General features: G+C 44.4%; 1 protein-coding gene across 1 annotated transcript in view; it reads right to left on the bottom strand.

The window, feature by feature from the left end:
- Positions 1 to 7,092: 7,092 nt before the first annotated feature.
- LOC149348211 (cytochrome P450 3A43-like) overlaps positions 7,093 to 14,980 on the bottom strand; it is a 45,972-nt gene continuing 38,084 nt past the window's right edge. Inside the window, exons 11-14 of the mRNA XM_089585767.1 lie at positions 14,617 to 14,708; positions 12,557 to 12,697; positions 10,301 to 10,463; positions 7,093 to 7,182 (exon numbers count right to left, since the gene is read on the bottom strand). Coding sequence (XP_089441893.1) covers positions 7,093 to 7,182; positions 10,301 to 10,463; positions 12,557 to 12,697; positions 14,617 to 14,708 — 486 coding nt within the window. The remainder of the gene's footprint in view (positions 7,183 to 10,300; positions 10,464 to 12,556; positions 12,698 to 14,616; positions 14,709 to 14,980) is intronic.

Consider the following 14,980-nt stretch of genomic DNA (forward strand, 5'->3'; position numbering starts at 1 on the left):
TTCTGGCACTACGTTCACTAAATATGGAAATGCAGCTTAAAGGGCTACTGAAGCGGTTTTAGAATTCGATGAGTTTACGGTTGCCGAACGTGCAAAACGTGCACGTAAAGAGTGGGAAATCGTTTTTCTCTAGCATTTAAAATGGTGGCGTAATCGCCGAATAAAGTCGTCGTCGGCGTTCAGGCTTCTCTGAAGTGCATAGCGACGGGCAGAGGCCCCGATAATGACGTCACGTATGACGGCACTACGTTTCCAGCGAAGAAACGGTTATTCCGTGGAAGAAAACCGACGCCATCGAAAGTGAAGCTCATGATGCATTGTTTGACGCCATCTGACGACACACAGCAGCTGCAGGCGTAATCAGCGGACATCTGAAATTTCGGCAACAATGACGTCACTGCCGAGTTTCCCCGCACTCCTCCAACATAGTGAGAAGAAGAATAAACATTTTCGCGGATTTAATCAATGATTATGACATCATTTTAAATGCTAGTGCAAAAATATTTTTCATGCTTTATCTAGAAGCTTGATAGATTCGAATTCTTGAATAACCTCGAATTCTCAAAAAACCGTTTCAGCTTCTCTTGAATAAGAACAGATAATAACTTAATGAAATGCAAAATTTCAAAATTTGACATTTTGCTTCACCCCATGGTTAAAAATTACGTGGAACTTTAGCGGCTAAAGTGCTGAAAGGCGAAAGCTTGAGTGCTGCATTCTGCTACGCTATTGTTCACTTCACATTCTGTTGATGTATTAATTTACTGCCAATTAATGACGCTTAAGCTTCGCCTTTAGGAGTGGAACGCGACAGCGTGTTGTAGCGCTGCCACGGAGTCCAAGGCGCGATGCCTTGCCCTTTGAACGCAACGCTTTTTAAGGAAAGGAAATGGCGCAGTAATTCTCTGTCGTCTCGGTGGACACCTGAGCCGCACTGTACTGGAAGGGAGGAAGTGGAGTGAAAGAAGAAAGAGGGGCCGTAATGAAGAAAATGAAAATTGTATTTGAGGACAGGAAATTACGCATTAACTGTCTCGCATATCTCCGTAGACACTAGTCGAAAATTGTATTTGACGAAAGAAAGTTGCGCAGTAACTGTCACATATTTCGGTGGACACCCGTCAAAATTCGCGCGTGGTGACGTCACGACAATTTGGACCAATCTGAAACGCGGACAAATACGCCTTGCTCGTCAGTAAATTGTTTTTTGAGGAAAGGAATTGTATCTGTCTCGCATATCTCGGTGCACACCTGAACCTCGCCGTAACGGGAAGGGAGGAAGATGGGAGTGAACGAAGATACCGTATTCACTAGACGCACCTTTGTTCAGTCCAAACCATCGAGCTGGCATGGCGGAGCGGTAGCGTGCTCGACTCGCACTCCGGAGATCGGGGTTCGATTCCGAAGCTCGGCCAATTTCTTACTCGGTTTTATTTATTTATCTGATCCGACTAGAAAGGTTAATTGGACTTATTGGTTAAACAAAGCAATTAACTAAACTCAAACTTACTTGGAGCATCACTATACGATCCCTTTAATTGGTTGCATGGTTAGTAGCCAAAGTATAATTGGCCCCGTTTGAAATTCGCGCAGTGTGACGTTACGACCGTTTCGACCAACTGAAAAGCGTGACATTTCTGTCGACAACTGCTGCTTACAACGATGAGGCATTAAAGGCTTCCGCCTTAAAAATGTGACACGGCATAGAGTAAAATGAGACGTCTTTCCAAATAACCATGTTACTTGGAAGAAAACAGTGCTCGGTTAGATTTTAGTATAGCATACGTGACTCGAGTAGGCTTGCAAAGATTCCTAGAAGTCCATGAATCTTTGCAAGCCTACTCGAGTCACGTATGCTATACTAAAATCTAACCGAGCACTGTTTTCTTCCAAGCTCCACTACTGTCTATCCTACAGATTGTGCGTGTAGTCTGGATACGTGATATGTATGTTTCAATTGCCTTACTTCATCGCAGTTTTTTCTGGCATAGCAGACGCCGCGCTACTCCGCGTCGTCTACTATCTTTATATAGACATATTTCGCCACCGTGAAAGACATCAATTATTTTGCCAGTAAATAAATATGTTTTCGATGGGAGCGAAATATCGCGTCAAAAAGTGTTAAATTCCTTAGCTAAGCAAGAAATCCAAAGTCCGAGAAAGCTGTTTGTCGAGTATATATCTATGACGTCATCTCCATTAAGTAAGGCGATTTAGGCTGATAACAGCGCGAATAGAGATAGTGTGAAGGAATTATGAGCGCCCGGGTTTGCTTGCTTTATGTCCCGTAAATCTAGCTCTTGTTGCCGCCTGTGTTCCGTGAGTGTGGTGAAAATGTTTGACAGAGATGCCATAGACCCAGCATTTCCGTGTCGTGCAAAGTAACGTTGTTGCCCGAGCAGGCAATTTTCGCTTTTGTTGGTTGAATAATGATTTCACTATTGTTTGCAAAAACAAAAAAAAAAACAAATTTTCGCAACGAGAAATGGGAAGTGTAAGAAATATGGGGAGATGAACGGACGACTTGTGGCAGGCTCAGTAAAAACAGAGAACATTTTATTAGCATGTACCAGTAACCGCTCGTTGATTTTATTGGGTACTGGAAAAAAATCATAGCGCGACGTAAAACGAGGTGCAAAGACCGAAGGGATAGAGAAGGACTTCGTCAGGGATAACGTCGAGCAGAACGAGACTGTTGTAAAAGACGAGCAAACTTCCACTAATTTTTTATTCTGGTCGCGCAAAGTACACATAGCGCGACGTACCCGATCCCGGTGATAAACCGAACCCTCTACGGGCTGTCGATGCGTTACTTAGATACGCGCGGCATAGTATACGAGATTCATCTTGTTTACCTGTTTATTTAAAAAAATCGAATAGCAGGTCAGTAGGATGCGCGTGCTTGGTGTCTCTCCGCACCGTACCATGTTGTAGGAATTAGAGATGCGTAACAGGAAAAACGGTCGGGCATTTACATTTCGAGCATAAAACACGCAGCGTGAAGACGAGGACAGAAGGAAGGTGCACAGTACAGTGCTGCGTGTTTTTACCATTGTGCGCATCTTTTTTTTCTCGTATGCTCCGCGTTGCTTGCTTTATGTTCAACATGCGCCAACGAGCCCAGGTGCGCTCTAGTGATTTACATCTAAGCTGTAGTCTTTCGGGAACAGCATCGAGGCCAACGCTGCGGTAATTTTTCAAGCCGGACCCTGACACTATTCTTAGGTGATTCTATTATGGATTGGGTTGTCCGTTCCAATTCTCCCTGAAAAAAATAAAGAAATTAATACGATGAAATGAAAGATTCCAGTCGTTACTTTATGCGTTGGAAAAGCTGTATGATGCGGTGACCTAAAAGCAGCCTGCACCAAATAGTGGACTTCAGAAGACTAAAATGAATTAAGTCTATGTTAAATACCAAACAGTTGCCTGAGTCATCGCTGGCTTTCGTCTGTCGAAAAAGAGGATGGCGTCACTTTTTTCTGAGTTTGGAATCTTTCTAAATGCGCCGACCGTTTATCATTTGCTTCGCAAATTATGCCGCCACAGCTTCACGGCTTACGCACAAACATGGCACGAAGTCAATCTCTCTGAGTGCGAGCCTTAATAAGTTTTTTTCCTTACAAGTAGACTAGCGATATCCGGCTAGGTAGACTTCTTTTAAAAACGGCGCCAGGCAACATAAACATGCTCAAGATGAACAGTTGTCAAGTGAAAGGCAGGAGGTGAGGCATCGACACAGATGAGCTAGTGTGTAGAAGTAGTATGAATGAATGAATGAAGGAATGAATAATAAATCGAAAGACCTACAATCCTGCTTTAGCAGCAGTCGCCCAAGTTCTCTGCAGTGGTACAAGGTACACCATTGCAACACTGAAAGGGGCTCCTGGCGGCGCTCTAAACGCGCTTTAGGCGCGGAGGGCACTAGATCACTGTGCCGCAAATGCGTCGCGACGCGTGAGATGCAATCGACATGCTGCGTTTCATTGGCCCTTCTGGATCGAAATCATTCGGCCTTCCCACAGACAAGGGGTCAAGGTGTATCGGCTGCTTCCAGGACATGATGAAGACCCTGTTTGTGATAAATGCGTCTTTGCACTGTTAGTCGTACGAGGTCTTCCTCCCAGGGATTCTGGGGCAGATGGGAGAAGCCTACCAAGAGTTTCTTCGTCTAAGATCAGTGTACAGGAAGTTAGAACGTGAAATGAGCGCAATGAAATGGCAAAATAAAACCTGCCAGAGATCAGTTTGAGACTTCAGTGCATGCAGGATGTTTAACAATAAGGTATTGAGATGTATGTACTTGGCGAACAAAGTTGAAGGCTTTACAGTACAGATGCAGTATCATGTCGGTTCAGAGCGGTGTGCGCCGTTCGCCTGAGAACTGATTGAACAACGTGATAAGCGCAAGCAAGACAGAGTGAAGAGGGAGACTACCGGATGGTTGCGAAATTTTTGTCGTTTCTAGGGCGAGGACAGGACAACGGTAGTTCAGATGCGCGATGATGATACTGAAGCGTTTTCTCTGCTCAGTGAGAATTGAGGACATACGGAGACCTTTAGTGGAGATTCCTATATGTACAGCTGGCGATGGAGGACTGCAAAGCTTCAACAGTAGCTTGATTTTTGTCGCCAGGGTTCTTGCTGTGATATTCAACATAAATATCTGCATCTACTTAAAAATTATATGAAGCACTGAACGACAAAAAGGAACAAAAAGATATATGGATGCAGCGGACAGTCACCGAAACCGGGGGAAGAGTAGGGCAATGTTTGATTTATTGGGGTTTAACGTCCCAAAGCAACTCAGGCTATCAGAGACGCCGTAGTGAAGGGCTCCGGAAATTTCGACCACCTGGGGTTCTCTAACGTGCACTGACATCGCACAGTACACGGGCCTCTAGAATTTCTCCTCCAAAGAAATTCTAACCGCCGCCGGGATCGAACCCGCGTCTTTCGGGTCAGCAGCCGAGCACCATAACCACTGAGCCAACGCGGCGGCAGTAGGGGAATGTTGCTATTTCCTTAACTTGTGGCGTTGATCAAAGCTACATTATTCGAATAACTACTTTGCGGCTAAGAAATAATGATTAGAAAAAGAAAACATAAACAATCAAACGCCACTGGTTGGATGCGAACTGGCGAACCCAAGTTATATGCTCGGATCGTGGGCTTGAATCTATCGGTGGTATGTGGATGGTTTTTTCATTAGCTTTCCTTTGCACCATCTCTATCTTGTATATGTCTTTCGTTATGAATGGATCCCATAATACCGAAGCGGTATTACCGAAGCGGTACCGAAGCGGTTTCTTTTATTTTAGAGTGGAGAACTGTGCAGGTGCGATATTTCAGTGTCGAGGGGTTGTTTTGGCGAAAGACTGATCCAGAGAAGCGACGTGATCTGGTTTACAAGGCCACTTTCTCTTTTGAGCGAGGCGCGACCCTTTGGCACAAGATTTTGTGAGCGCTGCCAACAGAGGGCTCCAGTAACGCTTTGGCAGCTAGCTCATTGCTTTCGACGGACTGCGCGAATAAAAAAGCTGACTGAATTTTAAGTCTCGAGTAGCGTGTTTTAAATTGTTTGTTCTGTTTTTTACAATTCTACGTGCACAGGGTACTTCCTCCGGGATCAATGGTTTGTGCATTCCCGGGCCCAAATGCAGTAAATCGAAAGTTATTTGCATTTTCTGCCAAACGAAACGAAACCGCGGTAATTTACGTAGGTTTTTGCTTCAACTTGGGTAGCTCAGGAGAGCTGCCGGGGTAATTTTTTCTTTGTTTTGGAATGGTTTTCGAGGAAGTAAGTTCAAAGCGATTTTTAGCTTAAAATACTGCGTTAGGCTTGAAGGGAAAGAGAGTAGAAGTCCCTACTGCTTTTGTCCTTATTAAAAACGATTTGTTCAGATATTACTGGCTGTGTTTGTTTTTACGGCAGAAACCATTGCATAAATTGATGAAGAAATTGTGACAATTTTTTAGACACTCGATTTAAGCTCGTGACATCGAGACCGGAAAGAAACACGTGATAATATTTTGAAATTGAATGGCTGTTTTACCTAGGCTGAGGTACCTGCGAAAGGGAATGAACAGGTCTTGATGTTACCGCCAATTGCTTGCGATAACAGCCGCTGGTGGTGCCACCTGTATTTCGTTTCTTGGCCTTGTCTAGCGTATAAGGCCTATATTTTCATGAGACTGGTGTACATCAACACCACAAAATAAATAAATAAATAAATAAAAACCCTGTGCCCCTTGGTTTCTGTGGCTGTTGGCTTCTTTCATATTTATAACGAGCCCCTCATTCCCCTTCCCTTGTTTGCTTAATTGCTTATCGAGGGCCTCGGTTCTGGCAGCCTTGACGCCATAGGAAGCATAAGAAAGTTCTCACGCAGCTTCCACCCTCTCCGTTCGATGACGTTCTACGTCACACCTGCGGTAACTCAGGACGTTCTACGTCCGCCGCTTATGAACGTGGGTGGTGCTGATGAACACTCTCAAGGTTAGGTTACTTATAAACATAAATACCCCCGAAAACAGAAGGTTTGACAGCCGTCGCCGTAGCTCAGAGGTAGAGCACCGGACACGTAATTCGGAGGTCGTTAGTTCGGATCCCACCGGCGGCATGTGGTTGTTTTTTCTTCTGCTTTTGTAATAAATTAGCTTTAAGCGATAACATATTCAGTAATATTCTAAACTGATCAACACCACAAAATAAATAAATAAATTAAAAAAAAACCCTGTGCCCCTTGGTTTCTGTGGCTGTTGGCTTCTTTCATATTTCATTACAAAGTGGTCTTGGATTGGTGTAAACGAACTTCAGTTTGCCCTCAGAGTCCCTATTAAAACTAGGGGCAGATTTATTTGCGGGGTGTAGGTGATGTTCTGCCGCTCGCAAGTTTTTGATGAAAACCTGAGATGCACTCTGCATATTGCACGTGACAGATCCGCCCATGAGTCTTGAGCCTTGCAATTACCTGAGCTGTGCGTAGGCCGAGTATGACGATGATTAATGACTATAATCCTATATGAGTATGACGATGATTAATGACTATGATCCTATATTGAGAAACGTGAAAAGCAAGAAGAAATAATTTATTTGACACCGTTCAGCCTGTGTAGCCGAATCCAGACTTTCTCCTTTGGCGCTGCCAAAAAAGCGTATGTGTACAGTTGCAGGTCACCCTGAAAGCAATGAAAAGTGTCCATAAGTTCGACGACAACGCACGTTGATTGCAGAATAGTTTGTTAACCTAGTACATTCACGGAGTGTCGATAATTAAAAACCATGTGCCACTCTTACTGTGCCTCTTATGCAACCCGAACTCAAGACAAAGCAGTTATACAAATTAAACGGCATTCCCTGCCTGTGCAATAATACAAAAACCTTTAGATTTAGACAAGGTTAGCTAGGAAAAAAAGGTAAAAATTATAAACGGCAAAGTTAACTCCCAGCAGTATGATAGAATTACCATATGGCTATCATACACTCAAATTTCAGCCGTATCATAAATGTAGTTTACAAGAACAGTGTTTGCCAGAACCAACCAAGCAACAGGGTTTGCTTCTGAAGTGCAGAAGTGCACTTCTGCACTTCTGCTTCTGCACTTCTGCTTCTGCTTCTGCACTTCTGCACTTGCTTCTGAGCCGTGTACTTAGAAAATTAGTGGAGTATACTGGCGCTCTGGTATAGTCGTTAGTAAAGTGAAGCTCTCTTACACAGCGAAGAAACAAACTTGGTTGCGTGGTTACTTTCAGAAAAGGCGGTACATCGTCTTACGTTATGTCTAAAACTATTGCTGATATTGGTGTGATCACGACATCCTAACATCGAACGTCTTGATTTCTCCAAAACTTCTCAGGATGTGTGCGCGTGCATTGTCCAGCAATATCAGTGAATATCCCACGAAGGGCCCAAAATTGCAACAGAGATTAGGTTGGATAGCTTCCAGCGAACCTTTTTTTATTTATTTAAGGAAATGAAATCAAATTTCTATACGAAAAAAATTGATTCTGCTCTTTCGTTTTAGACTGTTGCCCTCTTCTTTATCGTAAGAGCACCTAAAATGAAAATTTTCTTTGCCCTTACCGCCCTTGCGAATGACCCGTCGGCCAGACTGGCGATTCTCTCAGACAGAAGAGCAAGGTTCCGGGCTAGTTGGTAATGCATTTAAAGGAAGAAACAGCGCGACGAGACACGGACACACGTAGAAATGACACACACACGAGCGCTGACTCACAACTGAAAGTTTATTCTGGTGGAAAGACCCTTAAATAGAAAACATGAGGGGGTGGGTAACAGGGCTGCTCAGCGATAACCGGCAATCAGTGTGGTGGTGTCACAAGATGACACAAAAACACAACAGCGAACAAAAGAAAGTTATAAGCGATAAAAAGACGGTGTAAAGGGCCGCGTATAACGGTGGTCAGGTAGGTAACATTAACAAAAAACTGAAAAAGTACCCAAAAGGGCGGGGAAAGGTAAAAGCTATGAAGGACACAGATGAAAATTATACAGGTGAAAACATAAAAATATAAAAAACTGATTGCCGGTTATCGCTGAGCAGCCCTGTTACCCACCCCCTCATGTTTTCTATTTAAGGGCCTTTCCACCAGAATAAACTTTCAGTTGTGAGTCAGCGCTCGTGTGTGTGTCATTTCTACGTGTGTCCGTGTTTCGTCGCGCTGTTTCTTCCTTAAATCTCAGACAGGCTGAGACAAGGCTTAGTCTTAGAAACTTGATAATACCGCCAAAGTTCGAAGAGATTACGTGCGTAAGTGGGCCTTCTGTGGCTCTTTCAGATAAAGAGAACCGGTTTTTGATGAACTAGTGACGTGCTTTCTTCATTTCGTTGTTTTGTGCTACTTTCGACAGTCAACTGTTTTTCCTTTAACCTATATGTTCATCTCGTGTATTCTCTGTAAACTATACGCTACGCGCAGGCGCGCACTGTTGCTGCATCGTGTTCTTTTCTAATAAACTGCAGTGAATAGTTACCACTCTCTACGTCAATTTCTTTTCCCTAAGTCCTATCTAAAAGACACGGTTCCTTTTGTTCTCCAATATGCCGGACCAACGGGCACAATAGTTTGCCCCTTTTTACTCTGCAATGTGTTAGGGACAATAAACAGATTCTAAGGTGGACGAAATTGATTCGGAGCTTTCATTCTACCACAGTCTCACCGATAGCCCACTAGCGGCTTCGATCTTTAAACTCGGCATACCATGTCATACCTTGCCATGCCATACCGTATATCATATCGTACCATACCGTACCATAAAATATCATACCGTACCGTACCGTACCGTACCATACCGTACCATGCCGTACCATGCCGTACCGTACCGTACCGTACCGTACCGTACCGTACCGTACCGTACCGTACCGTGCCATGCCATGCTATACCATACCATACCATACCATACCCCCCATATTCCGCCTTTATCGGTAATTCACTTGTGGAGGGCAGCCAACCGCTAGAAAATGTGGCTCATTTTTATCTCAAAGCGAAAATTCTGTGGTACTTTGAGAGTGACAGTTACCATTCATGTCATTCGATCTACTCCCCCAAGGTGGAGTAGATTTGTAATAAGGGAGTAATTACTCTCGCCGTACCATAAGCTTACCGTCCCGGTTAGCTCAATTGGTAGAGCGACTGCTCCGGTGAAGCGGTGGTCCCGGGTTCGAACCCCGGACCAGGACGAATTTTTCTTTAACTACGAAGTTTCTGAGAAAGCTGTATAGCTTTCCTTTGTAGCCGTATGGCTGCGCTCGGGTGGATGCCAATGAGTCATTACTCTCTTATTACAAATCTACTCCACCTTGGGGGATTCCCCTAAACATTTGACCAAGGTGTTAGGTTTTGGCTTTAAAAGCTGAGAAGTTCATAAGAAATCATGCTTTACGCTAACGACATATCCCTCTGTTCTACTGAGAAGCTTGGTACCATGCTGGTACCGTCTTATAAATATTTGTCGAGGTAGTAAAATAGAAATAAGTTAACTTACAAAACAGAACTATGTAAATTACACTTTAGCAATAAAAAAACATGGGTCGAAAATTCGCGGTCATTGTGAGAATTTTGACTGCTTTTTAACCGTAAAGAAAGCCGTCGAAATCGATTATGTGACACTTATTTTTTTCCTCGCGTAGCGTTGTGCCTCCAAAGTAATCCTCCACGAGGCTAAACTGCACTGGCTGAATGTGACACCAGAATTAGACCGTCTGACACCTTTTCTCTATTTCGATCCCTCTTTCACTTCCTTCAAGGGCAGACGATTGTTTCAGTGTGTGGGTCTCACCTTTTGAGTGGAGCCAAGTTCTATGCGGTACCGACGCAGCGCTTGTGAGGTGACAGCAGCCAGATCGAGGAGTGCGAGTCGCATACCGATGCATTTGCGAACTCCGTAGCCGAAAGGCTGATACGCCACCGGGTTGATGAGTTTCTTGTTTTCCGGGCTAAACCTGGAGAGGGAAAAAAAACCGTGTCACATATTTAGGACTCTAATCGATGCTTGAGAGCAGAAAGATATTCTGGCTGACACGTTGAAGCAAATTACGTGCGCCAGCATCACAATGTGTACAGTTAAAACCTTTATTAAAGGGAACACGTGACCGCGTACCGTTCTGGACAGCCAGAGTAATCCCGGGGCATATCGCGCTTCTGCAAGCATGTGTTTGGACAAACTACTGCTCTTCGAAGACATGACTCAGTTTTCAACATCTGTAGTCGTTGCAACACCGGCAGCGAAAATAACCACAATTACTGAAAAAGCAGGACTTTACACGCTATTTTGAGGGTACGAGCTATACAAGCAATAAAACCCAAGAGGCTTCAGAAAAAATGGCTGTGGCTTAGCTTGGTTAAGCCCGGTAATTGCGAAAGCAATATCCGTAGCTACGCCATGGTTCAGCTGGTAGTGTTGCTGGTGTTGGTGCTCGTGGTTAGACTTGTGGTGATGCATCGGTTATACAATCCAATCCATTGAAATCTAATCCAATCCAATCCAATCAAATGAAATCAAATCACATCAAATCCAATGCAATGCAATTCAATCCGATCCGATCCGATCCGATCCAATCCAATCCAATCCAATCCAATGCAATGCTGAAGTGGTCGTGTGCGGGCGCAGGAGTTAGGCAGCAGCTACCAAGCGCGGCCTCGCCTCGCGACAGCACAAGTTGGAGCCCTGCTCTTGCAGCTGTGACGTCACACCGCTAGGCACGCCGCGCGCGGCGGGCGCAGGACTTAGGCCGCAGCTACCAAGCGCGGCCTCGCCTCGCGACGGCACAAGTTGGGCCCCTGGTTTTTGCGGCAGATGGTATGACGTCATAGCAGAGGTCAAGCTGAAGGTCAATGGTAACTACCGCGGCCTCGCCACGCTAGGAGCTGAAAGTGAAAGTAGTATTGCTTTCGCAATAAAACAGATTGTTTAACGAGTTCATGCATGATGGCGTACAACGGAGCACACTACGACAACACGAGAAAGAGAACTGCTCATGCGACACAAGTGCTGCCGTAGTTCTGCCGCCGTTCCACTGAGAAATCCAAGGGAAGATATCTTTTTTTTTTAATGCTCCTGACGCAGGCGCTTGTGCCACAACGGGAAACCGCTGTAATATGCAACATTGTTATCAAAGGACAGCTCGGCGAAAGGAAGGAAGAATGGGGACGAGACAGTTTCATAGGAGCCTTAAGGTGTATTCTTATCGGTGATTCGGAGTGAGTTTTCTTCTTCCGCGAAAACGAAGGGTATGTTTCGATGGACGATTCGGATTCAGGGCATGAGTTTCGAATGAACCGCGAAGGTACGGTCCCTAGACTTCCTATACACATTACTCCTGCGCGTATTCGGAGAGCTGCTCGGTATCGACGATTGGAATACGCCTTTAGATTCTCCTGTGCCAGAGCACTCTAGGCTATCGATGCCACAAACGACGCATCAGGAGGGCATGCCTCCACCTTTCGCGCCGGTGCTCAGCGGAAGGTGCAAATGGTTTCAGCCATTTCACAAATTCAAAAGTGCCAATGCAGAGGCCTTGTTGAGTTGGTGGTATATCGTTCTTGAAACAGCGAGAAGAAGGTTTATGGAGGTTTAACGTCCCAAAATGGCTCAGGTTATGAGGGACAGCATAGTGAATGGTTCCGGAAATTTCGGCCGCCTGGGATGATTTAACGTGCACTGCCATAGCACAGTACGCGGGCCTCTAGAATTTCACCTGCATCAAAATTTGACTGCCGTGGCCGGGATCGGACTCGGGTCTTTTGGGTCAGCAGCTATAATCTTCAAATTGCATTAGACTCCATTCTCTTCTCTGCCTCCGTGTCTTCTACGCGCTGTTTCAAGTCAAGAATGTTCAAAAGTGTTTCCGATGAGAAAAGGGCTGCAGGAAATTTCTGTAGGTTTTGGTCATTGTGATCTCTCTATCTTTATATGGGAATCTATCTTGGGCGAAGGGGGGGGGAGGTTGGGGGAGAGCAGAATGTCTGCTTGCCGCGACAGTATGCACACATGCTGTCACATGATCTAATAATTATTAAAATATTCTGCACTTGCCTGTCCGGGTCAAACTTTTCCGGGTCGGTCCAAAGTTCTGGGTCGTGGTGGAGCTGGTAGGTGGGCACCATGATCGACGTTCCCTTCTTGATGAGGTACTTGCCGCATCTGTGGTCTTCGTCCGCTCTCCGTGTCGTGAACCTGCGCTCGCACAGTGACATTGCTTAAAAAATGGCTGTGGCTTAGCTTGGTTAAGCGCGGTAATCGTTAAATAAATAAATAAATAAATAAATAAATAAATAAATAAATAAATAAATAAATAAATAAATAAATAAATAAATAAATAAATAAATAAATAAATAAATAAATAAATAAATAAATAATTGCGAAAGCAATATCCGTAGCTACGCCATGGTTCAGCTGGTAGTGTAGCTGGTGGTGGTGCTTGTGGTTAGACTTGTGGTGATGCATCGGTTATGCAATCCAATCCGATGCAATCCAATGCAATCCAATCCAATCCAATCCATTTCAATGCAATCTAATCCAATCCAATTCAATCGAGTTCAATGCAATCCAATCCAATATGCTAATATGGTAGCTACCGGCCTCGCTACGCGACGAGCTGAAAGTGCAACTAGTATTGCTTTCGCAATAAAAGAAACTCCTCCTACTTTAGGCTTAGTTTTTTTTTAATTGGCAAGGAGGAGAAGTAAAAGTTGGTCTGCATCGTTAGGCATTGGCATTCTAAACCCAAAGCTACGAGAGACCAAATAACCACGATCACCTGCCGATTTCGAAAAAAAAAATAGTTACTTTCGCGCCGAATTCGGCGGTGGATTCCACAGGTTATGCTACGGCGGCATGAAGTCCTCCTCGATGTGGACGCCACACGTTTGAAACGATACGCGGGAAACTATACTCAAATTTCTCTGCCATAAATGCGCCTCTTGCTGCCTGACAACGATAACCTACCCAGAGAGAGCCAGGGAATCAATTTGTGTGAGAGCAACAATTTATCGGAGTGCCCTTCAGTGTTATTTCAATGCCGGCAACGTTTTTATTTCGGTGCTTCACTGAGTCTCATTAAAAGTTAAGTGACATACGTGTACGAGACACGTCTTCCGATATTACTTGATGGACGGAACGCTATACGATGCCTATGCGCATAAAATGTTTTAATCACGGCTTGATGAAACAATGAACGCGAAAGCTGGCTACATTAAAAAAAATAAGAGCTTGCACAGAGAGTAGAATGGGATGTAAAATGATTTGGTGTACACGTGAAGACAATTTTGTTCAGCAGCGAAACAAAATGGAGGCGTTTACTGACTGCACCATGTCGCACTCTATGAAGACTTTAGCTCCCTGATCTCCTGTCTAAGCACCATCAAGGTGATAATAATTTTGTGACCTATATTAAATGAAGATGTGACATCTTTCTTCATTAATTAAGAATATGTAAATTTGAAAGGTTAGTAATTAAAAAGCCACTGTTTTTGACCTGTGCAAATGATTTGTCAAAGCTTAGAAAAAGTCTACGTAGGGAACAGCGTAGTTCATGTAACAAGTGAAGGCGGGCTAGTTGGTGGTTGACAATGGAGTGCATACTGCAACCGCGCAAAACGACGAGGGGCGAAGAGAGGAAAGCACAGGACAAGACGCGGAACTTCAACTAAGGTTTACTACAGGAAAACCACATTTTTTAAAGAAAACAATTTCCCTTAGCTGGGAAATTTTCGAAGCCTACTGCTTAAAAAAAGAAAATGGCCGTTGCATCAGCTCCACTTGCGTATCTTTATCCAAGAAAGAATTTAACTATCTAGATGCTAACTTGTGCCACGCGCGCCCACGTGCCTGTCTTATTTGATGGTATCGGCTGTTCATCAGGTGTGATTACGATTCCCATATATATGTGGTTTTCCTGTAGTAAACCGTAAACCTTAGTTGAAGTTCCGCGTCTTGTTCTGTGCTTTCCTCTCTTCGTCCCTCGTCGTTTTGCGCGGTTGCAGTATGCACTCCATTAACAGCGTAGTTGACTGCACTGTCATGTAAAAAAAAAAAACATTAAAAAAGCCATGCCTTCTGCAAAAAATAAAAAGAAATGGTTGCATATTGCTCACGTGACTACTGGTGGAAACATCCGCAAGGTCTCGTCGATCACTTGGTTAGTGTACTGAAGGGATGCGAGAGTCTGTATCGAGAGGAACTCTCCCTGAAATGGAGGAAAAAAATGTGGTGCATAGAAATGCCGTAGTCACCTTTTAAAGCACACAGGTACAGTGCCAACCAAAAAAATTTCGGCAGTTAAGTTTGTGGCTTGACACAAATGATTCAGCGAGAGGCTGACTTGGTGCCCGGTCTGGCCATGAAGTCTAAATCGTTCCCTCTCGGCTTCACGCAGAGTTGGGTATTGTCGCTAATCGCTTTTGCGCTCCCGGTTAGCAGTATAGGAAACTCCGGTTAGAGTCGATTTCGACTACTTTA

The sequence above is a fragment of the Amblyomma mixtum genome, chromosome 4 (assembly GCF_055824585.1).
Source record: "Amblyomma mixtum isolate Tamu chromosome 4, ASM5582458v1, whole genome shotgun sequence".
Classification (NCBI taxonomy): Eukaryota; Metazoa; Arthropoda; class Arachnida; order Ixodida; family Ixodidae; genus Amblyomma; species Amblyomma mixtum.